The 22,145-nt window shown below is 32.3% G+C and overlaps 1 protein-coding gene across 13 annotated transcripts in view; it reads right to left on the bottom strand.

Annotated features, from left to right (window-relative positions):
* Positions 1 to 22,145, bottom strand: part of LRBA (LPS responsive beige-like anchor protein) — a 728,875-nt gene that overhangs the window by 503,206 nt on the left and 203,524 nt on the right. For all 13 annotated transcript variants that reach the window (XM_025439493.3, XM_025439495.3, XM_025439499.3 and 10 more), the window contains 3 exons: positions 11,389 to 11,467; positions 9,283 to 9,416; positions 1,899 to 1,960 (listed from right to left, as the gene is read on the bottom strand). In XM_025439493.3, the coding sequence (XP_025295278.1) occupies positions 1,899 to 1,960; positions 9,283 to 9,416; positions 11,389 to 11,467 (275 nt within the window). The remainder of the gene's footprint in view (positions 1 to 1,898; positions 1,961 to 9,282; positions 9,417 to 11,388; positions 11,468 to 22,145) is intronic.

A 22,145-nucleotide genomic window follows, 5' to 3' on the forward strand; every position in this document is an offset into this window, starting at 1 on the left:
ACTTCAAATTCAATTTCATATCTCTTAAGCTTTCATGTAGAAAAAGACAGTTCACTTCTTAACAAAATAAATCACTTTTGTGATTGCCAATCTGACCTCTTTGAATTAGGAAAATTCAAAGTGAAAAATGTAATTATCACCCCGGAACAATCTGTATACATCTGGAGCTAATTCTGGCTTCATTTTTCACATCATTTTTCACACTGTGCTACATCTTATAGAGATGCCATGGAACTTTTGAAGAACTCATAAAAAATGGTAAGGACTTCAAATAACCAATAATGTATTTGATTCTATTCAAAGAAAAATCTTGAGAATATCTGACTTTTGCAACTTACTAAATGATCTTCAGATCCCATTTGATTGCATTAGTATTAAGCAGCACTGTGACATACATGACAAATAGGTACATTAAAACATGTCATTCTTCATCTTTTTAGCTTCTAATGTTCAACTATGTAATATACTATCTAAAACAGCTTTGATGTATCAAGAATATATTCTTCTAAACGAAAAAGTGGAATATTGCTATCAAAATTTACCTATAAAACAATTATGTCACTATAAACAATTTCATACTCTGTGAAGAAACACCCAAAACTAAACAAATTCTTCTTAAATGTAAGGGTAATTTTATATTGATTTAAGAATGGCATATGGTTATTTTGATCCAAGAAATAAATAGGCAATTATTTCAAATCAGATTAGTTAATGAAAAATTTTCTTCACTAAGCTTTTTAAAGGAAAGGAGTTTCCTAAAAGAGATAATTAAATTATAAAAATGTGATTCTTGCTAAATCTAAGAATAATAAGCTCACTAGAAAAATAAATACTTCTCACAAGTTCATTATAAAAATCCATTAGGTGTAATCTCTAGAAGTAATTGTTCTTCTTGCATTTTATTGACAATGCATAGTATTGATTTTTCACACCTTCTATGATTCTTTAATTTGTATTCATGAAATGTCCGTCAGCACAGTCTAAATAAATTTGGCAATACAGGCACTAAAATGAATAAATCGATGCAAAGAAACATTAATTTTGCATTATCCTTATTCGTCAGGCAAGTAAACCACAAGAGTTGTAAATGAAGGTCAAAGGTTTTGAAATGGGTCAGAACCCTTGACCTCTAGACCAATACCCTTCCTATTAAAAAAGCCTATTTTAAAGTTTTAAGTAGGGGAATTTACTACCAGCAAGATATCATTTTTAAAAGACTACAAAGAAAACTCTCAATAAAAACATTCATTTGTTTAATTACAAAACAGAAAAGAAAAACCATCACAAGATATAGGATTTTTTATATAAGTTTTCTAAAAACCATTAAAGTTTAATCACCTGAGGTATAAAATTTCTCTGAACATTGAAAGCAATTTTGCTTTAGGGATTTATTTTTACTACATCTTATTATGATGGCTGCCATATTTTTGTTGATGTTTTTCCAAATCTACTCTGCGTGTCAAAAATAATTAGCAATGACAAGAATTCAAAATTATTTATCACTCATTTTATAACCTCTACACAAAAGGGAAGTAAACCCATTATTCCTGGGGGACTCAGAGAGGCACTCCACAAGGTATAGAAATAAATCTGTTTCTATAACCTTAATATATGCAGCAAAGAAATTTAGCTACCTCAAGATCATTTGCTCTAGACATTTTTTAATGTGATTCTAAAAATCTGTTTCTCATTCATCTGTTTTCTCTCAGCACTCACTACAAAATTATCTGCTATTATCAAAGATAAGTAGTGACGCTTTAGCAATACAAATAATTATTTTAAAACTGCAAGCTCAAAATACTATCACAGCAAAAATTTCTACTAAAACAGTAACTTCCTTGTAAAATAAATTCATGCAAGAATTTACTTTTAATCCAACATTTATTCTTGTTACTCACCTGAGAACACAGTAGCATAACCAATTCCACAACTGAACTACTAGACTTCATGCAAACCAGACCTATTTTAAAGAGAATTTAAAAGAAAAATTACAAAGTAAAAAAAGTAGGAAGGATCTGTTACACAACTTTATCCAAATTAGTTCTTAAAATAAAATTTAACATCTTCCTAAGAACCAAACCGACACATATTTGATCAGATGAGTAAACAAGGTACTCTGTAATTACTTTAAACTTGGTATCAAAAGTACCACGATTTTATTTGTAAACTATTTCATTTTGGTATTCAAACTACTAAAATATTAGAACTCTATACATAATGGCATATTTCACAATACTCAGAAATGTGCACAACATATGCCATATTGATCAATATCATCTACATTTGTTTTGGAGAGTTGATTGTTATACATGCAGAGAAGGGAAATGGCTCTCTGACCTTTGCTTTCTCCACCACACTCTCTCCCTTCAATCCTCTAGCTATCAATCAAGTTTCCATTTTGTTTCATGGCAGCAGACATCCCAAACACTCTTATTAGTATCTTGACCTGTGACCTCACACTAAACCTTAACAGAAGTGCAAGCATTCTCTGTTATATATTCTTGATTTCTTATAAATAAATTCATTTACATTTTCTCTTTTGTTTCCTTTGCATTCACCAAAAACACTTCAGGAACTTTTAAACAATATATATCTAAAGACTTTCTTAGTTTTGATTACCAACAAAATCTAAAAAAGTTCAAAGAACATTTCATAACCAGTATGTTATCCCCATAATTAAAAGCACTAAGTTACATTACTAATAATCAGAAAAATTATAATTTTGCATTCTATATTCTTCTAAGCAAACACAAGTTTAGAATTCAGGTGAAACAACTAAAAGAATTCCTGATGGCCCCTTACATACCCTACAGAATTATCTTCTTTCTTTCTTCCCATTAAAACTCTCACAGGCATCCCATTCCATCCTATTTCCTTTCTTTAAACTTCTAGCTCTTTAGTTCTTTTCCTTACCTCTTTTAGTCATGATGCCTCATACCTACTGATGGCATACAATCCTATGTGCTAGCCTTATAAATAGCATTCATGTTAAATAGGTTGTTCCCACCTTCACTTTTTAGAAAAGAATCATTTTTCTCAATGTCTGAAAAAATGTACAACACGGAAATAATGATGGTAATAGTGTCAGCACCAGCATAAAAACTAGCTACAGAATGTCTATGTGTTGTATTAAGAAAGCAAGTCATTGGGATGCCTGCATGGCTCGGTGGTTGTGCGTCTGCCTTTGGCTCAGGGCATGATCCTGGGGACCTGGGATCAAGTTCCTCATTGGGCTATGGGTAACCTGCTTCTCCCTCTATCTATGTCTCTGCCTCTCTCTGTGTCTCTCATGAATAAATAAATAAAATCTTTTTAAAAAAAAACTCATTAACTAAATTATTGTTTCTGTAGAGCTGAAATGAGCATAAGCTCTATAGTCTAATAACAAGGCCAAAAGGAAGAACATAGCAATAGTCCATCTCATTGCTGGTTTAGCCCTCTACTGGTAGGAAACCTTGTTGCTTTTCATAAAATGTAAACAACTAGGAAGTTCCTTATACTTCAACTTCAAAAGCTACTACGTCCAAAAAGCAAATTCAGATCTATTTACACTTAGGTCATTATTCCTAACTGCTTTATTCTAGAGAAACCAGAAGTCCTACCAACTTTCCTTTAATGACAAAACATTTGGGCTCTGATCTGGTTCAGCCTTTTTTACACACTCAGAAAAAGAACAATAATGACCAAATAAAGGCCTTGGACCATCCAAAGGTAGAATTCAATGATCAATGAGTTGAGTGTTCAATGACAGTAAAATGAATAACATTTCACAGTTTGATTAGAACAATTCATGTGTTGTTGTTGGGGTTTTTTTTGTTTTTTGTTTTTTGTTTTTTTTGGAGTGGGGTTTGGTAGATTTGCAAAGATGGGGAAGAGGGCCAAGGTGAGTGGTATATTAAATTTTAAATGAGAAAGGGCTTTAGAAGACAGAAAAGACCTTATAAAAGATGTCTAATAACAAGCTCTCTGTATAAAAGGTATTAACACTGTAAACAAAAATATATAACCTCAGGAACAAATCAACAAGAAATATCACCAATAAAGGACATGGTATCAGGCTGCACGCACAACATAATTATCTCTCTCTCTCTCTCTCTCTCTCTCTCTGCCTTTGGGTGACACTGGATGCATGTATGGAAAAGGAAAAACGAATTTTAAACCAGTAAATCTTCAGATTTACATTCAGACTCTAAGAATTAATTGAAGGTAGGCCCTAAAACAACACTTAGAGTGAAGTTCTAAGTTGCTGAAATTTTAATTTTCATTTATACACCACACATCCTATTATTGCCCCAGTTAAAGAGAAAGTAAACAAGGTACTGTTTGTAGGCTCAGAGATCTGATAAGGCTCATAATCTAACTTCCTTAAAAAACTCTCAGAATAATGGTAAGATGCATTTTGCTTGGTTTAAATTTTGGTTCATTTTTCAAAGACAGGCAATTTTAGTCTCTTCAAAAAAGATAAACTCAGGATACCAAAACCAAGAGTTTTATACTTTTCTGGAATTTCATGACCAAAGACAACTATAATTTCTTCACCAAAGACTATTTATCCCACCTCTATTACCATTTCTTTTCCTTATTGCTAAACTCAGAAATATTAAATGACTTACCAGATATTAAGCTAGCAATGTAACATATGAACCCATTGATCTACCTAAACTTTCAAGTAGACAATGAAAAACAGTCACAACCATTCGCCATACGAAATGTAAGAAGCTTTTTAAAATATATATATTTTTAAGACAAGTTAATTTACATATAAAGGCATGATGAGAAACCTTATTAGAAGTTTTAATAAGAAAATAAGCACAATATACTCAAATTCTAATTCTCTATTTTTCTGGTTTTAAAGGTATTTGTATATATCCTCTATGAGCAATGCACTCTGGATATAATCAACTGTTCTTCATCAATCTATAAACATAATACCCACTTTATAAATACTAACTCCAAATTTCAAATAAACTTCCAATAGGTTCTAGCTTATCATTAATTCTGGTCCTTTTTCTTAAACTTACATCATCAAATATAGTACTTTGCAAAAGATGAATCATTCAAAATTTTGTAGAAAAGACAGCCATCTTCTTTGATCCAGAATTATAAAATATATTCTTCTTTGGACTTTCAAACACCATTTAGAATGAGAAATCCACTGAACTTTTTCATTTCTACATGAGCCTTTCCTTCCAATCATTTTCACATAACACACCTGCCTTTTTTATTCACTTAGAAACCATACCAAATAAATTGTGGTCACTATGAAAACCATATAAGAACACTGTCACTTGCCTTTTCACAAAATAAGATGTTCCATGTTCTTGTCAGAAAACATTGCATAATTTTTTTTAGAATGAAGTCCTTTCTATTAATGACATGCTAAGAAAACCAACTTCCTTTTTGTCCACAGAAATATATTGTGCACTAATGAATTCTTGAGTTTGATAAAATTTATGAGAGCTGCTCTCTGTCTCTTTAAATTCATCCTCAGACGGCCTAATAATTGTAAAATGTCTTCTTCTGTTAATTTTATTTTATCATTAAAGGTAGAAAATAAACAATTCTGAATTCTTAATTAAGTTCAATGAAAGCTGAAAATAAGACCACAAAGATAGTGTCCACAGATTCCTTGTACACTGATATTTCTCAATCTTTCTTTCATTATTGCTCCCCACTAGGAAGCCATTTCAGATCATTTTCTTCTTAATTGCACCCCCATGAAATTTTAATACTAACAAACAATATACTGTATAGATGTACTGGGGCCCATTGGAGGATCAGAAACCACATAATACCTAAAATGTTTCTGCCCTCCCCAAATACCAGTTCCTGTCCCCACTGAGAAAATGGAATTTCTATCTTCTTAAAATATGATCCAGTACTTTGGGAAATGCAGTAAAAACTGAGGGTGATCCAAGAGTGATGATTTGTTTTCTTATTATACCATAATTCTAGGGGCAATTCCACTATTCTTGTTTTCTCATTATTTTAGTCCTTACATAGTTGGAATAACTGATGAATAATGGTGAAATAGCAAAATGTTTTAAGGTATAGGAACATAAGATCATGAACACCCCATAATGAAGTCTAGATTTGTAAAAATGTGTACAATGAACTTACACATGGTAATTGCAAGACAGAATAAATTTTACTTTTTTAAGTAATTTTCTCTTTGTTTTTGAAAGTCCTCTTTAAAAAAACATAAGTAATAAAATATCAATCCTTACAAAGGGTTGAAAAAGGAAGTTAATATCACTAAAATTGAGATAATCAGAAAATACATGATTTTAGGCAAGATACAATATGAAGTTACCTCTAATTAAACTTCTTTTTTAAAAAGAATGAATGAATGAATGAATGAATGAATGAACGAATTTATTTATTTGTTTGTCAGAGAGTACACAAGCAAGCAGGGGGGACAGTAGGCAGAGGGAGAAGAAGGCTCCCCACCAAGCAAGAAGCCCGATTTGGTACTTGAACCCAGGACCCAGAGATCATGACCTGAGTTGAAGGCAGACGTACAACAGACTGAGCCACTCAGGCTTCTCTCTAATTATACTTTTAAATCTAATCTCAAGCCACCAGAAGATAAATGGGACAGAGAAGCCATTAAATGACATCATCAGGAAAAAAATGACTACAGAGTGCCAAAATATGTAATATTCTACAGAACCAACCAGATTTCTTCAACAAGCCAATGAAAACAGAGGAAAAATATAGTAAAACTGTTTCATATTAGTAAAGAGTTAAAACACATAACCAAATGCAATAAATTGATTTTGTTTGTACCTCAATTAGAAGAAAATTATTTATAAAAAGACATCTAAATAAAGATGAATATGAACTATTATATGACATAGAACTATTACCAATATTAGGTATAATCGCAGCAATTGTGATCAAGTAAGAAAATATCCTTTTTAAAATGAATTTTTAATATTTTAAGGGTAAAACAACATAATGTCTAATTATTTTTAAGTACTAAAGCAAAATAAAGGGAGGTAGATATAACAAACGATTATAAGCAAAACAAGATGGTTTGGGAGTTGGTAATAATTTTATGGTTATTTCATTTTCTACTTTGTAAATATCTAACATATTCTTAAAAATTTTTAAATAAAAAATCATTTAAAAAATGTAAAAGTAATAAATTTCCAGCATCTGGTCATACAGCCAGTGACTGACAAAGGCAAGATTACAGCCAGTCTCCAGTCTTTAAGTATAGTGCTTTTTATACAGTACCATGCTGCAAACACTTCTACTCAAAACTTTATTTTACAATGCACAAAAACCACTATCCAAAACATTCCTCACGACTTAAAATACATATATAAGATACATAAAAGTAGATTTTTTGCAAATTTTATGAATACAGCCCAATGAGTAGGCACCGCACAGGTTTACAGATAAGAGTGAATCAAGAGTGAATCAACTTTGTTATCAGTCTACCGGAATTTACCAGTAAGAAATTGAATCTAATTAAATTTTATTCAAGGATCTTGAATTGGCAGTTTAGTACTTCTGAGTATCTAAGGTGATCCTATATTGTTGAATCTATCATAAAAACTCAAAGACTAACTAAAAAGAAACTGTCTTGCTACAATGATACACCTGATGATAATGGGTGATACCCAATGGGTGATGTCATTACACCTGATGTAATGATAATGATTACACCTAAAATAATGCTAATCATTGCATCATTTTATAGTAATGCAATGTAGTTTATAAGCTATCATTCCACTTTAAAAAATAAGCATTTAACATGTGAAGTATAAATTCATCTGAAAGGAGAAGTCCTTCAATTTTTTCAATTCATTATCTTTCAAATTTTATAACTTTATTAGATCAATAGTCCAGCATGGCTAAATAAATTATATCCTTCAGGAGATAAAGTAAATTTCTACCTGAAATTAATTAAATATTTCTAAAACCTGAACTTTTACAAATAAATTCAATGCTACTTCTTCCCTCTATGGAAATGAGATCACTCATCACCAACTCCATATATATCTACAGCCAGATAATAATGAAATTCCTATTTCAGCTAAATCTTATTACTTACAAAGTGCTGATATCCCCTAATTAATGCTAAGATACAGATATCTTAAACTATTAAACTACTTCTACCTTGCATTTCCATATTCTTATTTCTACAAAAAGAATGGTTTTTTACAACTTTTAAGAAATTTCTCAAGAGATAATCTAGTGACTGTTACATAATAACCTAACACTGTAAATTGCTTTTTAAAGAAACCAGAGTACAGATAATTACATTTTCCATGATTTTTCAGCTTCAGGGGAATCGAAGTGTTTTATCCTAGACCATCAATCATGGACACAACAAGCCAGATTTAGCAAACATTTAGTCCAACACTTTTAAATAAACAAAATAAAAATAAATTATATATTATCATAAAAAATAAAAATAAATTATATATTGTCACTAATGAAAGTCCTCTAGCTTATCCTTTAAATATTCTTTATAAAGATGAAGATTGCTAATTTGAAGTCAGTCTATTAAACTTTTAAACAGAATTGTTTGAAAAGCTATTCTCTGATGAACTGATATCTGCTCTCAGAAACAGTACTTGGTTAAGTTACCCATTCTAATACTAGAAAACATTCACTACAGGCCAAGTGCCCCATATTAAAACAAAACAAAACAAAACAAAGTCCCAATATTTCTCACTCATGCCATAAACAGCATGGTTTCCAATCGACTCAGGAACCAACTCTGCATGCTATCTAGTTTGACACAGTCTCAAAGAGTACTACCTACAAATGATTCAATAATCTATGTAGGATATAAGCAGGATAGAATGCTACTGTTATTTCTATTTATTTATAAAATTGAATTCTACTAATTAAGACCAATAACACAGTCCTCATTTTCCTAGTATGTGGCAATACATATGGTTTATATGGATCTTAAGTTTGAGTAAAATCCCAGGTAAATGCCCACTAAATACTCTAACACTAATCTTTCCAATTCTCCATGCTCGTAGTTCATTCTAATACATTAAAAAAAAGAAATCTAAGTCTCAGTTCTTTGTTTCAGTACATACTTTTCTGCTTTATCCAAATCACTAATTAAAAAATCTAGATCAAATGAGAATATTAGATGAGACATATTCTTTAAAAGAAATCTTGTTAAAAGTTAAAAATACTTGAACAATGAAACTCCAGGCATCTTATATTATTCATTTAAGTTTTTAACCTTGAAATTTAAATATAACTCTAAATATGTATTTGTAAAGTGACATACAAAAAATCACTTACTTGTTCCTTCTATAAGTAGTTCTTGTCCATGACTACCCAAAAGTGTCCGAGAAAGAAAAGGTGCAAAATCCACAAATATCTCTCGCAGAAGAGGAGCTGCCTTTTCCAAAGCATGTTCAAGCCTCTCTGTAATACTAATGGGAAGATGTTATCTGAATTATTCACTAGAATTTATAATTTTCAGTTTTTAAAATGAGTTTCCACAGAAATATAAAATTCATGAGAAATTAAAATTTACATAAGGACCCATTATTGCTACACATATGATTCCTTCTGCTGGAATATCCTTTATTACTCAGTTCTATATTATGACCCCCAGCCCTGACAATCTGTAAATAACCACTCTAAGCATCAGCCCTTAATGGAAATCTTCACAGGTCAGTCAAAAGCACTTGATTTTAATACCATTACAACCTTTAAAAAAAAAAAAACTTATCAAATTTATCTATTCATAAGGCACCTGGGTGGCTCAGACCCAGCATTTGCCTTCATCTCAGGTCATAATCTCAGGGTTCTCGGGTCAAGCCCTGCATTGGGCTCCTCACTTGAAGGGGAATCTGCTTCTCCCTCTCCCTCTGCCCCAACCCCCACTCGTGCATGTGTGCTCTCTCTTGCTCTCTCTCTCAAATAAAGTCTTTAAGAAAAAAAAAACAAAAAAACTTGTCTATTCATTAATAAACCATCAGCAGTTTATTGTTTAATAAACTTCAGTTCAAGAATTCTACCTTCATTTCTATGTTCTCAGCTGTAGCACAGACTCCATAATTGTTTATAAACTGAATCAGTTTTATTTTTCATTGACATTTTTATGTATAAGAATTTTTTTCTAATACAATCTGAACAACTTTTCATCATTTGAAATTAGTATACTTTACTGGCACATTTACAATGATCTCAATTTAATTATTAATATGTCCTGTGACTATATGCATATATACATATAGGTATAAACACATAGATTAACATACACATGTATATATTTACTCAAATAAAATAAACAAGCTCCCTGAATGTCAGGAAATTCAGAGGTATCCACAACTTTATTCCTAACTGATAAAACATACTCACATAAGTCAATCAGAGAAGGACAATCATCATATGGTCTCACTCATGTGGAATATAAGAAATAGTAAAAGGGATTATAAGGGAAAGGAGAGAAAATGAGTGGGAAAAATAAGAGAGGGAGACCAATCATGAGAGACTCCTAACTCAGAAACAAAAGGCTGCGGAAGGGGAGGTGGGTGATGGGGTAACTGGATGATAGGCACTAAGGAGGGCACTTGATGGAATGAGCACTGGGTGTTATACTATATGTTGGCATTTAAATTAATGAATTTAAATTAAAAATATATATATACACAAACAGCCACTACTTACCATGAATTCATACAAGGATACTTCATAATACCAACAAGAATTGCTACTGAAACTATCAATTACTAAGCTGATGGAAATTTCTTCTGTCAATAAGTATCTCTTCCCTAGGAATTGTCCTTAATACTATTCCTCTGCACTTAGAGAGACTCATCCCTGGATAATATCACAACTACAAGACTATACTTATAGCACTCTTAATGCCTGTATTTGTGGAGTGCTATGAATTTTCCAGTTGTGGCAGGGAGGATCAAGAACTCTGACCACGAAGGCTCTACTGGTGAAAAATATTCACAATATTCCAAATCAGAATTTGAAATGTATATTCCCAACTTAAAAAGGTTAATAATAACAAAAATCTAACTACTATTCAGTTTCACTGTGGCTTTGGCTGATTGGCTATACCTTATTATTTCAGCATTTTTGTAGAAAATGAACAGTAAATTCTAAATTTCCAGTTTATAATCATATGAAACCTAAGTCACAAGTTACCACCTGTGTAATCAAATATTTGTTATGCATGCAGCAGTTATTAATCATAATAGCCACTTCCCATAAACCTTTTACATCTCATAATCTTTAAAAAAGGAGTTTCTAAAATATTCAAGCCTCTAAATGTCACTTATGATTTTTAAAAAAGAAATAGACAAAAGAAAGTAAAAACTGAAGCTAGATGATTTAGAGTCATCAAAAGGAATAAATTAGAAATATCCAAATTAATAGTTTTAATACCTCATATTTGAAACTTGGTCTGATGTAACTGAGCCAACTGTTGGCACCGAAGGCAATTTCGCATTAGATGATCTACCACCTATAAAAAAAAAAAAAAAAAAAAAAAACATTTATAGGAATTTTCTGTTTTTAGATAAAGGTTCAAACAAAGAAGCTATCTTTATACCATGTCAACAAAAAACATTACGGTGCATCTTTAAATGCCCATTATAATTTGGATAACATTAAAATCTACCATTAACAAGGTCTTTCTTGAACCACTTTATATGTAAAGCTTAGTTACAAGTTTGATTATTACACTAAGTGACCTATGATCCATCAGCTGCAGAGGTAATAGAAAACTAAATTCTGACTCACTAAATTAGAGTCATAATTGCCTTTATCCAGCAAGTGGCAATAGAGATTTACAAGTAGAAACTTTTTAAAATTGAAGCAAAAAGCATAAAGAGCTAATATCAAATTTAGCCTCAAGTACATAAACCTCCACTTCCATAAAAACTGACCTTCCTTATTCAGTCACCAAATAACTTATGCTATACCCTGAATGCTTCTGAGTCTGGCCTAGCAAACATAACCCAGTGACTGAGAAACCTTTCTTAAATGATTCAAATAGAAGTTATACTCTCTCATTTGTATTCTCAGTGTGATTAGAACACAACCTGTTGGTGCATTTGTTACACTATATTTCAATTGATTTTTTAAACAGCCTTCTTTCTACTATACTCATCTTTTTAAAAGCAGAAATCTCATCTGTTTCATCCATCTCTCTCTAGAGCCTAGAGAGTTGATCATCAAAGGTCCTCAATTTCTATTAATTGTAGAAATTATTCCCTTAATCATTCTCATCCCCCATATTTTACAGGTCAATCTTCCCACCCGGTATATTTCTCTATTTCCTACTTTTTTATGTCTCTCTCTATGTTCAAACTACCATGTAAAATTAATTTCTACACATGATCTTATCTCCAATGAATACTGCCAGATACCTTTAAATACTCTTGTATATTTTACTGAATGGCTGATTCATCCTATAATATAAAATGTTCAAACTATTTTACCCTATACAAGAATCATCATCTTTGTTTTCAACAAATAAATGTGCTTATAACATTTACTTGCCAAGAGAAAAATAATCACCAGGGAAGTAACTCTGGAAAAGTAAAAAAAAAAAAAAAAAAAAACAATATAACAAGTCTTGAAAGAGTGAATCTAGAACACTAATTTGTGGATAATTTACTGAGGCTTAAGGAGTCCTAAACGCTTAAGAAAGTAGGGGGAAAATAAAGTTTGTTTAATAATTAGGATATAGGGATGGAATTCATTAAATCATTAATTTAATCATTAATCATCATTAAATCATTCAATTTAAGCTAGGAGTAAGGCCTACAGAAACAGAACAGCCATTTGTTTTTCTAAGGCCAATATAAGGAAGAAAAAAAATAGACACATACAGTACCAAAAGTCCCTCATGATACAAGGACTGTAAGAGTCACTGGAACTCAAATGGGACGATATCCTAACAACATAGAGTCCATAGGTACAAAAGACATGCATATTTGCTTGCAGCTGTAATTCAGTCAGTAAACTTTGTTTCCGAAAGCAGTATCTTAAATGGGTGTCAAGTTAGTATTTTGGTAAATACAGACTGAAATCCCAACACAATTCTATAGAGGAAGAGTCCAAAAAGACAAGAAACACACTGAAGCAAATGAAACAAAGAATATGCAAAGCTGATACAAAAGAAAAGAGTGGCTCAAAAGATGCTGGAATCTATACACTATGAGAGGTCTGATGCTTTTGACCTGTTCACAAAACTTCAGACATAGGTATTCTGAAAGCACCCAAAGAACATAATGTGGTGTGGAAAGAGAGATAAATAAAAGAGAGATAGAAGAAGAAATGCCAAAAAAAAATTTAAATTTAAATTAGAATTTAAAAAAAAGAAAAAGAAGATATAAACAGTTGAGAAAGTGGAAAAGCAGCCTCTGATATAAGGAGCTGGCCAGGCCTGTCCTGGCAATATCGTTTAGGCCCTAGTGTTGCTAGGAACTGGCTTAGAACCCATAACTGAGTCCTGATGTTCTCTTGCTGAATATAAACAATTTCATAAAATACCAGCATCAGACAAAGCCATGCTGTGATCATGCTGAATCAACACAAAACAATACCACCATGTGATCATGTTCCAAAAGACAAAAACACGAACTCTGTCCAAATAACAAAGACGGTCAAACATCCCAAATCCTAATATGAATGACTGACTTCTTTACAAATTATAGCTTTAGATTTCTGTGCTTCTAGATGAGATTTATTAGGATATCTCATCATAGAAATACCCATGCTTAATGATGCCCAATTCAGAAGGAAGCCCCACTTCCTTAACTCTTCCCTAAAATCACATAATATAAGCTCAAACCCTATAATAAATTTTTTCTAACACTGTATTACTGAGATGTCCCAAACTTCCCTATTGTGTGCATTCCCCCTCACTGAACTAGGTTATTCCTGGCGGCCTTTGGTAAGAGTACACTGATGGAGACTTTAGATGAAGCCAGGCAAAAAAAGATAAAATCATCAATTATTTTAAAAGAACCAGAATTAAAGAAATATCTAAGTAAGAATTCTTTTCCATAACCACCTGTTTCAAGATAAAATGCACATTTTCCACATGGTAGCATTTCTCAAATCAACACGTTATAATCAAAGTCATCTTAAAACAATTGTAGTCAGCCAAAGTTGAGACCTAATTGTAAGAGAACATAGTGGATAAAAATCAAGAAAGCAAGAGATTCAAATCTGAGATATGGTAAACGACTAAATAAGGAAGAATTTGTAATGTGTAATTATTTAAAATCTTTATTTTGCTAGTCTACAACCTCAAGAGCATACATGCTAGAGGCCTAGAGGAAAAACTGTTGTATAATTTCAACATACTGCATAAGCTTAATGATTAACTGGCAGTGAAGATGAACCTCTAAGAACTAAGGACCCTACTGTAGCTTAGTTCCAAATTTGTAAGCCACAGAAAATCATCCCCATCACCTCCCCTCCCTACAAAGGACGCCAAATGTGGCAGTAAATTTAATTGGTCTTAAAACCTTAGTGCTCTCCCCAGCCCCCCCAGGGTGGGGTGGTGAGGAGCAGAGGAAAAAGGGGAGAAAGAATCCCAGCAGGCTCTGCGCCCAGCACAGAGCCCCACATAGGGCCTGATCTCACAACTCTGAAATCAGGACCTCAGTGGAAATCAAGAGATGTGCATTTAACCAACTGAGCCACCCAGGCACCCCAAATCTCCGAGCTCTTATCTGAGAATCTATAATCTTATGTTACAAGTAAAATCAGTTATTTTTTCATTATGACTATAACATAAAAACACTGTGCTTTAAGAGCAAAAGGGCCCTCTTTTTCTGAAACTTGTTAAACTAATCAGGTCTCAAGCAGCCTGAATAGATCAAGGAAAAGCATTTGCACCAGAATGGAGGTTACACTGACCAGAAGCAAGGTACTGGAGCTTAAACAATGTGAAGAGGGCAAAGGCCATACTGATATGATAAATTAATAATCTGAGGGACAGGATATTTAAATAATTTCAAAGTACTTTCCCACAAAACTTATTAATTACCAAAGGAAAAGAGTAACTTTACCATATAGAAAGTTGGCGGTTACAAACATGTATCAAATAATGAAAGTAGACATCATCACCATTATGACAAATCAAAATTGTTCACCATATGATGAGCACTGGGTGATGTATGAAACTGAAACGAATATAATACTGTCTGCTAACTATACTGGAATTAAAATCAAGACAAACAAAATTACGTACCAGGTGATTAGATTCTTTTCTTCTCTGCCATAATATTCCTACTAAAGAAGTATATCATAATCTGCTTCTAATCATAAGGATCTATCAGACCAACTAAAATCCAGAGACATTCACTTGAGTCATTTCTAGTTCTTTACCATAATAAATAGTGTTTTGTATTTGCTTACATAAATGTATGTGCACGCCTTCATTTTTTTTTTTTTTTAAGTAGGCTCTATGCCCACTGTGAAGCCCAATGCAGGACTTAAACTCATAGCTCTGAGATCAAGACCTGAACTGAGACCAAGAGTGGGATGCTTAACTGACTGAGCTGAGCCATCCAGGCGTCCCACTCCTTGATTTTTTTAAGGTAACTTCCTAGAAGTCAGTAAACGCATACTTTAAATATGAATGCATATTGCCAAATTGCCCTAAAGAATAAACAATTTATACTTCTATGACTGCTAGTAAAATTGAATGAATTTCCCACTTTACTGGAAACAAAACAGGAAACAAGTACTACTCTGACCTTTTATTTTCATAGAGATTTTTTCTTCATAATTTGTAATTATTATATATAGTGACATTTACCCTTTATCATTCATTACAAATGTGTAGTGATTGTTGCCATGCAGAATTCTAGAATATTCCTTTTAAATTATTTTACCAGTATGAGTTAGAAAATAGAAATACCACCGAATTTTTAACACAATTCTTAGAATGTTTAAATTAAAAAATGTAAAGCACCTAAGATAAAGTAGATTCTCCAATGTTACTTTCCCACATTTCTGCAAGGCACTATGGGAGAAAAGTCTAGAACTCTTCTGAGTGACTACTATATATTCATGATTCCTGCTATCCATTCTTAGTCAAGCCTTCTATTTATATATTACTTACCTATTAAATTCTGGTAATAAATATAAAAGTTCCACTACTCTTCTCAGCCTGAAATCAATTTCCCTTACCGCTTTCAAAAAGAAATGTTAGGTCATTCAAGACCATAGCCTTTCTCTTCCACATCTAAAGGAAATCCTGCTAAGCTCTCAAGTTCTCAACAATCAATCTCTCACATAACTTCCATACCAATTTCTTTATAAACATGTTCTACACTAGTAGAAAACACTTCTTCACCAGCAACCTACCACCAAATCATTCTCAAACTGAATCCTAGCTCTATCAATATTAAGCCAGTTAACTACCCTTCAGGGGTTGTCATATGATAGAAAAGTTTGGGGGAAGTAGCTCTGCCACATACTAGCAGTGGGACCTTGGGTAAAGTTACTTAAGCTTCTGTGCTTTATTTTCCTAATCTATAAAATGAATAGTGATACCTACACTTCACAGAATTTTTCTGAGCCTGGATCATAATAAATACACAATGAATAATAGCTTCCTTTAAAATACTTAAAATTATCATAGTTCCCTTCTGTCTGTACTTTGGGCTGAAAATACACCCAAATTCTTCAATGATTATTTAATGTGACATTAAGTATAAATAACTTACATGAAATGACTTATAAACTGCCTTTTAAAAACTTTATTCAATTTTTTTTAAGTAAAGGTAAATCTGTTTAAAAGTCCAGAGTTTCAAAGCAAAGAATCAATCTCAGATTTAACTGTTACAAAAAGTGTATTTCCAACAATTTCATTTATCAGATTGCTATAAAATAAAACAAAACCATAAACATTTGATAAACTAGCCATTGTACAAAAAATACTTTTATTAAAAGCCTGTACTGCCTTACTTCACTCCCACAATTTCTTCAGGCTCACTTCATTTATATCTGGGCATTTTGATTCAATTTACTCTTAGGTAAAGCAAATAAAATTAGTTATGGGCATAAGCAAAACGGTCAGGCTCTAATCAGCAAGGATCTGGGACAACTTGACTTTCTCTGAAATATGCTTGGTCTTCAGGGAGAACTAGGTCAATAATTCTGATTCAGTTCTAATCACTAACTCTCAGCCAAACATAGAGATTCAGAAATCTAGACTGTTTGACCGACCCCCTGCAGACTTGGTTGTTTGAGGGAGGACATTGTAAGCAATTTTAGACAAATAACCTTTGGATACTTACGGAGCCCACCTCTTAGAGTAAGAAGATAATGTTGTGAATCTGTCTTTTCCATAACTCATTTCCTTCCCATTCCCTTGAAAATCAGTGTTGACTTTTCTTTTTACTGGGATTTTTATTAATTGCTGCCTTCTCCTCCTCTCCATCTTGCTCAATTGAAAGCTAACTACATAAAAAACCCTAACAAACTGAATGGAATCTATCCTAATGCATAGAATTAATTTTAAAGTGAAGTACACATTTCTTCATAATGACATTTTCTTTAAGAAAATATATGAATTTCCACTTCACAATCAAAAGTTTTCCATTTTCTCTCCCCCCACCCCCCACATTAACATTTCAAACTAGAGGGCAAAACAAGGTGAAGTTGAAAAGAATCTTTGGCCGTTCAGTATCTGGCATTTCTGAGACTCAGTGCCAATCCTTCTATTCCTACACAACACTCAACAACCTACTTCAGAGACCAAATATCTTTATTATAGTTAATGACACCTCCAATTCTCTAAATCCTTGACAGCAATATGATCATTAAACCATAATTGGCCATTGACTTCTATCACTAGTGATTAATTAACTATCTCTGAGTTTTATTTTTTTAATTGGTGATAGTTTTTAAAGACCATCTTTATTGAGAGTATAACAGGTACTGTCTCAAAGGACTACTGGTAGTTTTTCTTGAACTTTTCTGAAGCTGAAAAAAAGGAACGTATAAAGTCCCATCTATAAAAATAAAGACAGAATAAATCTCATGAAAATATTTGTATGAGGCTTTAGATAGTAGTTACAAAACAAAATAAGCTTTTACTGTGGCTGACTCTGATTTTAACAAGCTGAAATGCATATCAAAAGTCTGAAATGGTGCAGTAAATTAAAGTAACAAAAATACCTTCCTAATACTATCCTGGAAGTGATGCCAATTTTCAAACATAAAAGAGACTACAGCAGAAAGGGATTCTACAAAACAGTCTTTTCCAATAATAAGAGAACACTTTACCAACAAAGATAAAAAGGTGAGGGGGATGGGTGGAATAGGTGATGGAGATTAAGGGTTACACTTGTGATGAGCACCGGGAGTTGAATGGAATCACTAAATTGTATACCTGAAGCTAGTATTACAAGTATGCTAATTGAAGTTTAAATAAAAACTTTTTTAAAAATCAACTAGCAATGATTATATAAGAAAAATATCACATGAAAAAATAAACTAATGTATCAATAATTTCACAGGGGTTGTCCTTTTTTTCTGCCAGGGGAAAAAAGTAATTTCCAAATATTCTGCATTTTTTCAACTCAGATAAAATCATACATTTATGACTATCATTTTAAATTAACATTAAATATTTTTAATAGGCAATCACACATATGTAAATGCAGAAGCTACTTTGAACATGTGGAATGATACTGACTTATCTTTTCCTTATCCTTACACTGATAAACTGGCTCCTTCAAACTGACAGTTTTCCAGACATTCAAAAGAACAAAAAAGAAAATGCAAATACATCATCTGTCTCTTATCTACCCAGGGAACAGCCAACTGTTTACTTAAGGTCCCTAAGGGTCTAAATAAATAATGTCCTTCACAATAAAGTATCATTAAAACAAATGCCAATATTTAATCCCTAAACGTTGTATTTTTAGATTTCTTTCTCGCCCCCAACCTCCTCACCCATTCTGACCCAGTTGTAGGACGAGTAGTCCATATGCCCAGTAAAATTCTTTATTAAATAAAAGAAACTTCTATTCATTGAGTAAATACAAGCCTCTTGGGTCAAATTTTATATAAAGCAGAATCAAATATTTCTCTTCAATGTTAAAAATAAACATGCTAATTAATAATATACATGGCTCTGATCAACAGAACAGAGCCTTATATTGTAATGAGGAGTATAATTATTATATTTTACAAACTAGCAAACACCCAGCATATAAATTACTGCAAAACAGTCTATTTAGGTCCTTTATTGAGTTAGCTTCATTTTTGTTTGAATCACTTATGCTTTGCATCACGGTTGAAAAAACATGTTAGCATATCTAAAAAAAGAGTAATGGCATCATAACACATACTGCATTCTGGGCAATTAAACTGATGAGTAACTTTAAAATTTCCAGATCTTGATATTTATGAAAACCATTTTCTCCTTTAGCTTTCTTTTAAAATATGCATATACCAAAGGTATACCTTGTTCTCTGAAAAATATCTTTTTTCAGTTATAGAGAAAGATTTGCCAATATTATTAATGGACTATACTTTGCTAATAAAATGTTACAGAAGTTAAGGAATACTATCCAAACTAAAATCTGAAATTTGTATGATAATCCAAATTTGTGTATTAAGCATGGTTTCAATAATGTGCACTGCTTAAAATGTAAATGTACAAATCCTCATTTTTTTGCATTATTATAAATTTGGATGATTTTTTTAAGTACAGTTGATATACAATGTTACATTAGTTTCAGGTGTACAACATAGTGAGTCTACAATTCTGTACATTATGCTATGATCACAAGTGTAATTACTACCTTTCACCATACAATACCAATGACTATGTATTTCCTATGTTATATGACTTATTCATTCCATAACTTGAAGCCTCTATCTCCCACTCCCCTTCACCCATTTCACCCATCCTCACACACTGCTCCCCTCCAGCAATATTTATTGGTCTATTTCTGCTTTTTTGTTAGCTTTGTTTTTTAGTTGGTGATAATATTATGACAGAAGAAGATCTAACCACACAAAAGCTGACAAGCTCTAATTCTTTTTCTGGGATCCAAGTGCATCAAACAATTTTGGTATCAAAATTTCCAAATAGTTTAAACGTTTCTGCTACAAAAGTCCTATTCTATGTATTATATTTACATGTTTTTTTCCAAAGAAATTCTTGTTTTTGCTATTATATCATGTACTATCAAGTGTATTTTTTATTAATCAATTATCTATTAATGAATTTTAGTTTATTTTTTGTTGCTAACTCACCATAAAATTCAGAACTGAAGTCATCCCAAGACACAAAGATTTAAGGACTACAATCAACAGGGACAGATATTTACTATATCTTCATACAAAGAAAATAATGTAAGATCAAACCAAGACTAATACCTAGTTTACCCAGATCTGCAAGAATAAATTGCCCAGGAGTGCCTGGATGGCTCAGTTGGTTAAGTACCTGACTCTTAATTTCAGCTCAGGTCATGACCTCAAGGTCCTGGGATGCAGCCCCTGCAGTCCCTCTCCCTCTGCTCCTCCTGCTATTGTTCAAATAAATAAAATCTTTAAAAAAAAAAAAAAAGGAGGAGGAAGAGGAGGAGGAAGAGGAAGAGGAGGAGGAAGAGAACGAGGAGGAGGAGGAAGAGGAGGAGGAAGAGGGGGAAGAAGAGGAGGAGGAAGAGGAAGAAGAAGAGGAAGAAGAAGAGGAAGAAGAAGAAGAGGAAGAAGAAGGAGAAGAAGAAGAAGAGGAGGAAGAAGAAGAAGAAGAGGAAGAGGAAGAGGAAGAAGAAGAAGAAGAAGAAGGAGAAACTGCCTGCTCAGCTGACAGTTACAACTATCAATTTATCCACAAATCATTTTTTCCCAAATCTTGCTTGAACCAGGAGGAGGAAATTAAACTTAAATATATGTCACCTATTTTTTTTAATGGCAAATAACTTAAATCAAGACACCTGCCAAAAAAAAAAAATCTCTCAGTTAAAAATATTGATGGCAAAGAGATAATTATTTGTGGGGTTTGGATTCCAAGTGAAAAAAGAACAGGATACTTGGCAAGTATGGTAAACAAAGTATGTATAGTGAGGCTGTAGGAGTATGAGAAGTACAATGACTGAAAACACCATATTGACTTAGATTTCCCTTATCAAGGTAGTAAGGCAATTAATGGAATGGAAGAGGAATAAAGTAAAATGGAGACATCATATAAAAACAACAAGAGCACAGTGAAAGAGGAAAGGGAACAGTTATGAAAAACAAATGATAAAAATAAAGACCATCAACAGGAAGAAGATTTGAAATAACTTAATGAGGAACTTATTTTTTTTTTAATTAAGGGATTTTGGGGAGAAAGAGCTAACAATTCTAGCACAAAATGGGAGAACCTGAAAACTGAGAATTATCACCACTGGAAATTTTTTAAAATTTAAATAATGGGGGAAAACGGTGGATACAGAGGTTTGTGAGGGTTTCACAATAAATGAATAGTCCTCAAAATAGCAAATTATTTTGTAAATCTGCATATGGTTCTTCAGGATGAGTTTTTATAATAATGGACTTACTGGAAAAAATTATAATGTTTCAGAAATAAATTTATATCCAATGTTGCCCGTATACCTCTCACATTTCTGTTTCTTATCTCTTCTAATGACTGCATGATTTAAATTTTGAAAAATACATTTAAAAGCAATCAGAGGGTTGTTTTAATTACCTTATCTCATAAACTGAAATTAAAGGGCAATATATTCAAAATAAGAGGAAAACATTTTACTCAGTATACTGCAATCCTCTAAAACTTACTACATTTGCTCTGGGAAGTTATTAGAAATTCACTAATACTGAGTTTAAAAGATGGCATACAGTTTCATAGCTATAAGTACCTCCATCTTTTTCCCAGCTCTAGAAAAAAAAAAAAATCATAGCTGATTTTTTTAAGGATTTTGGATGGGGTGAAATAACAGAAATTTGCATCCATCCAACAGAGATTCCCAAATTGTTTCTTCTCCAAAGTAAAATGAAAGCATCTGAGTATAATGGAAAAATCTGGTAGAGTTCTACACTTATTTTCTTTTATATTTTCTCACTAAAACAATGATGAAAAAATATAACATACCACACTATTGTAAGATGTTAGTAATAGGGAATGGGGAGCAATGAGAATAGGAAATGCTGAG

Source organism: Canis lupus, chromosome 15 (assembly GCF_003254725.2).
Source record: "Canis lupus dingo isolate Sandy chromosome 15, ASM325472v2, whole genome shotgun sequence".
Taxonomy (NCBI): domain Eukaryota; kingdom Metazoa; phylum Chordata; class Mammalia; order Carnivora; family Canidae; genus Canis; species Canis lupus.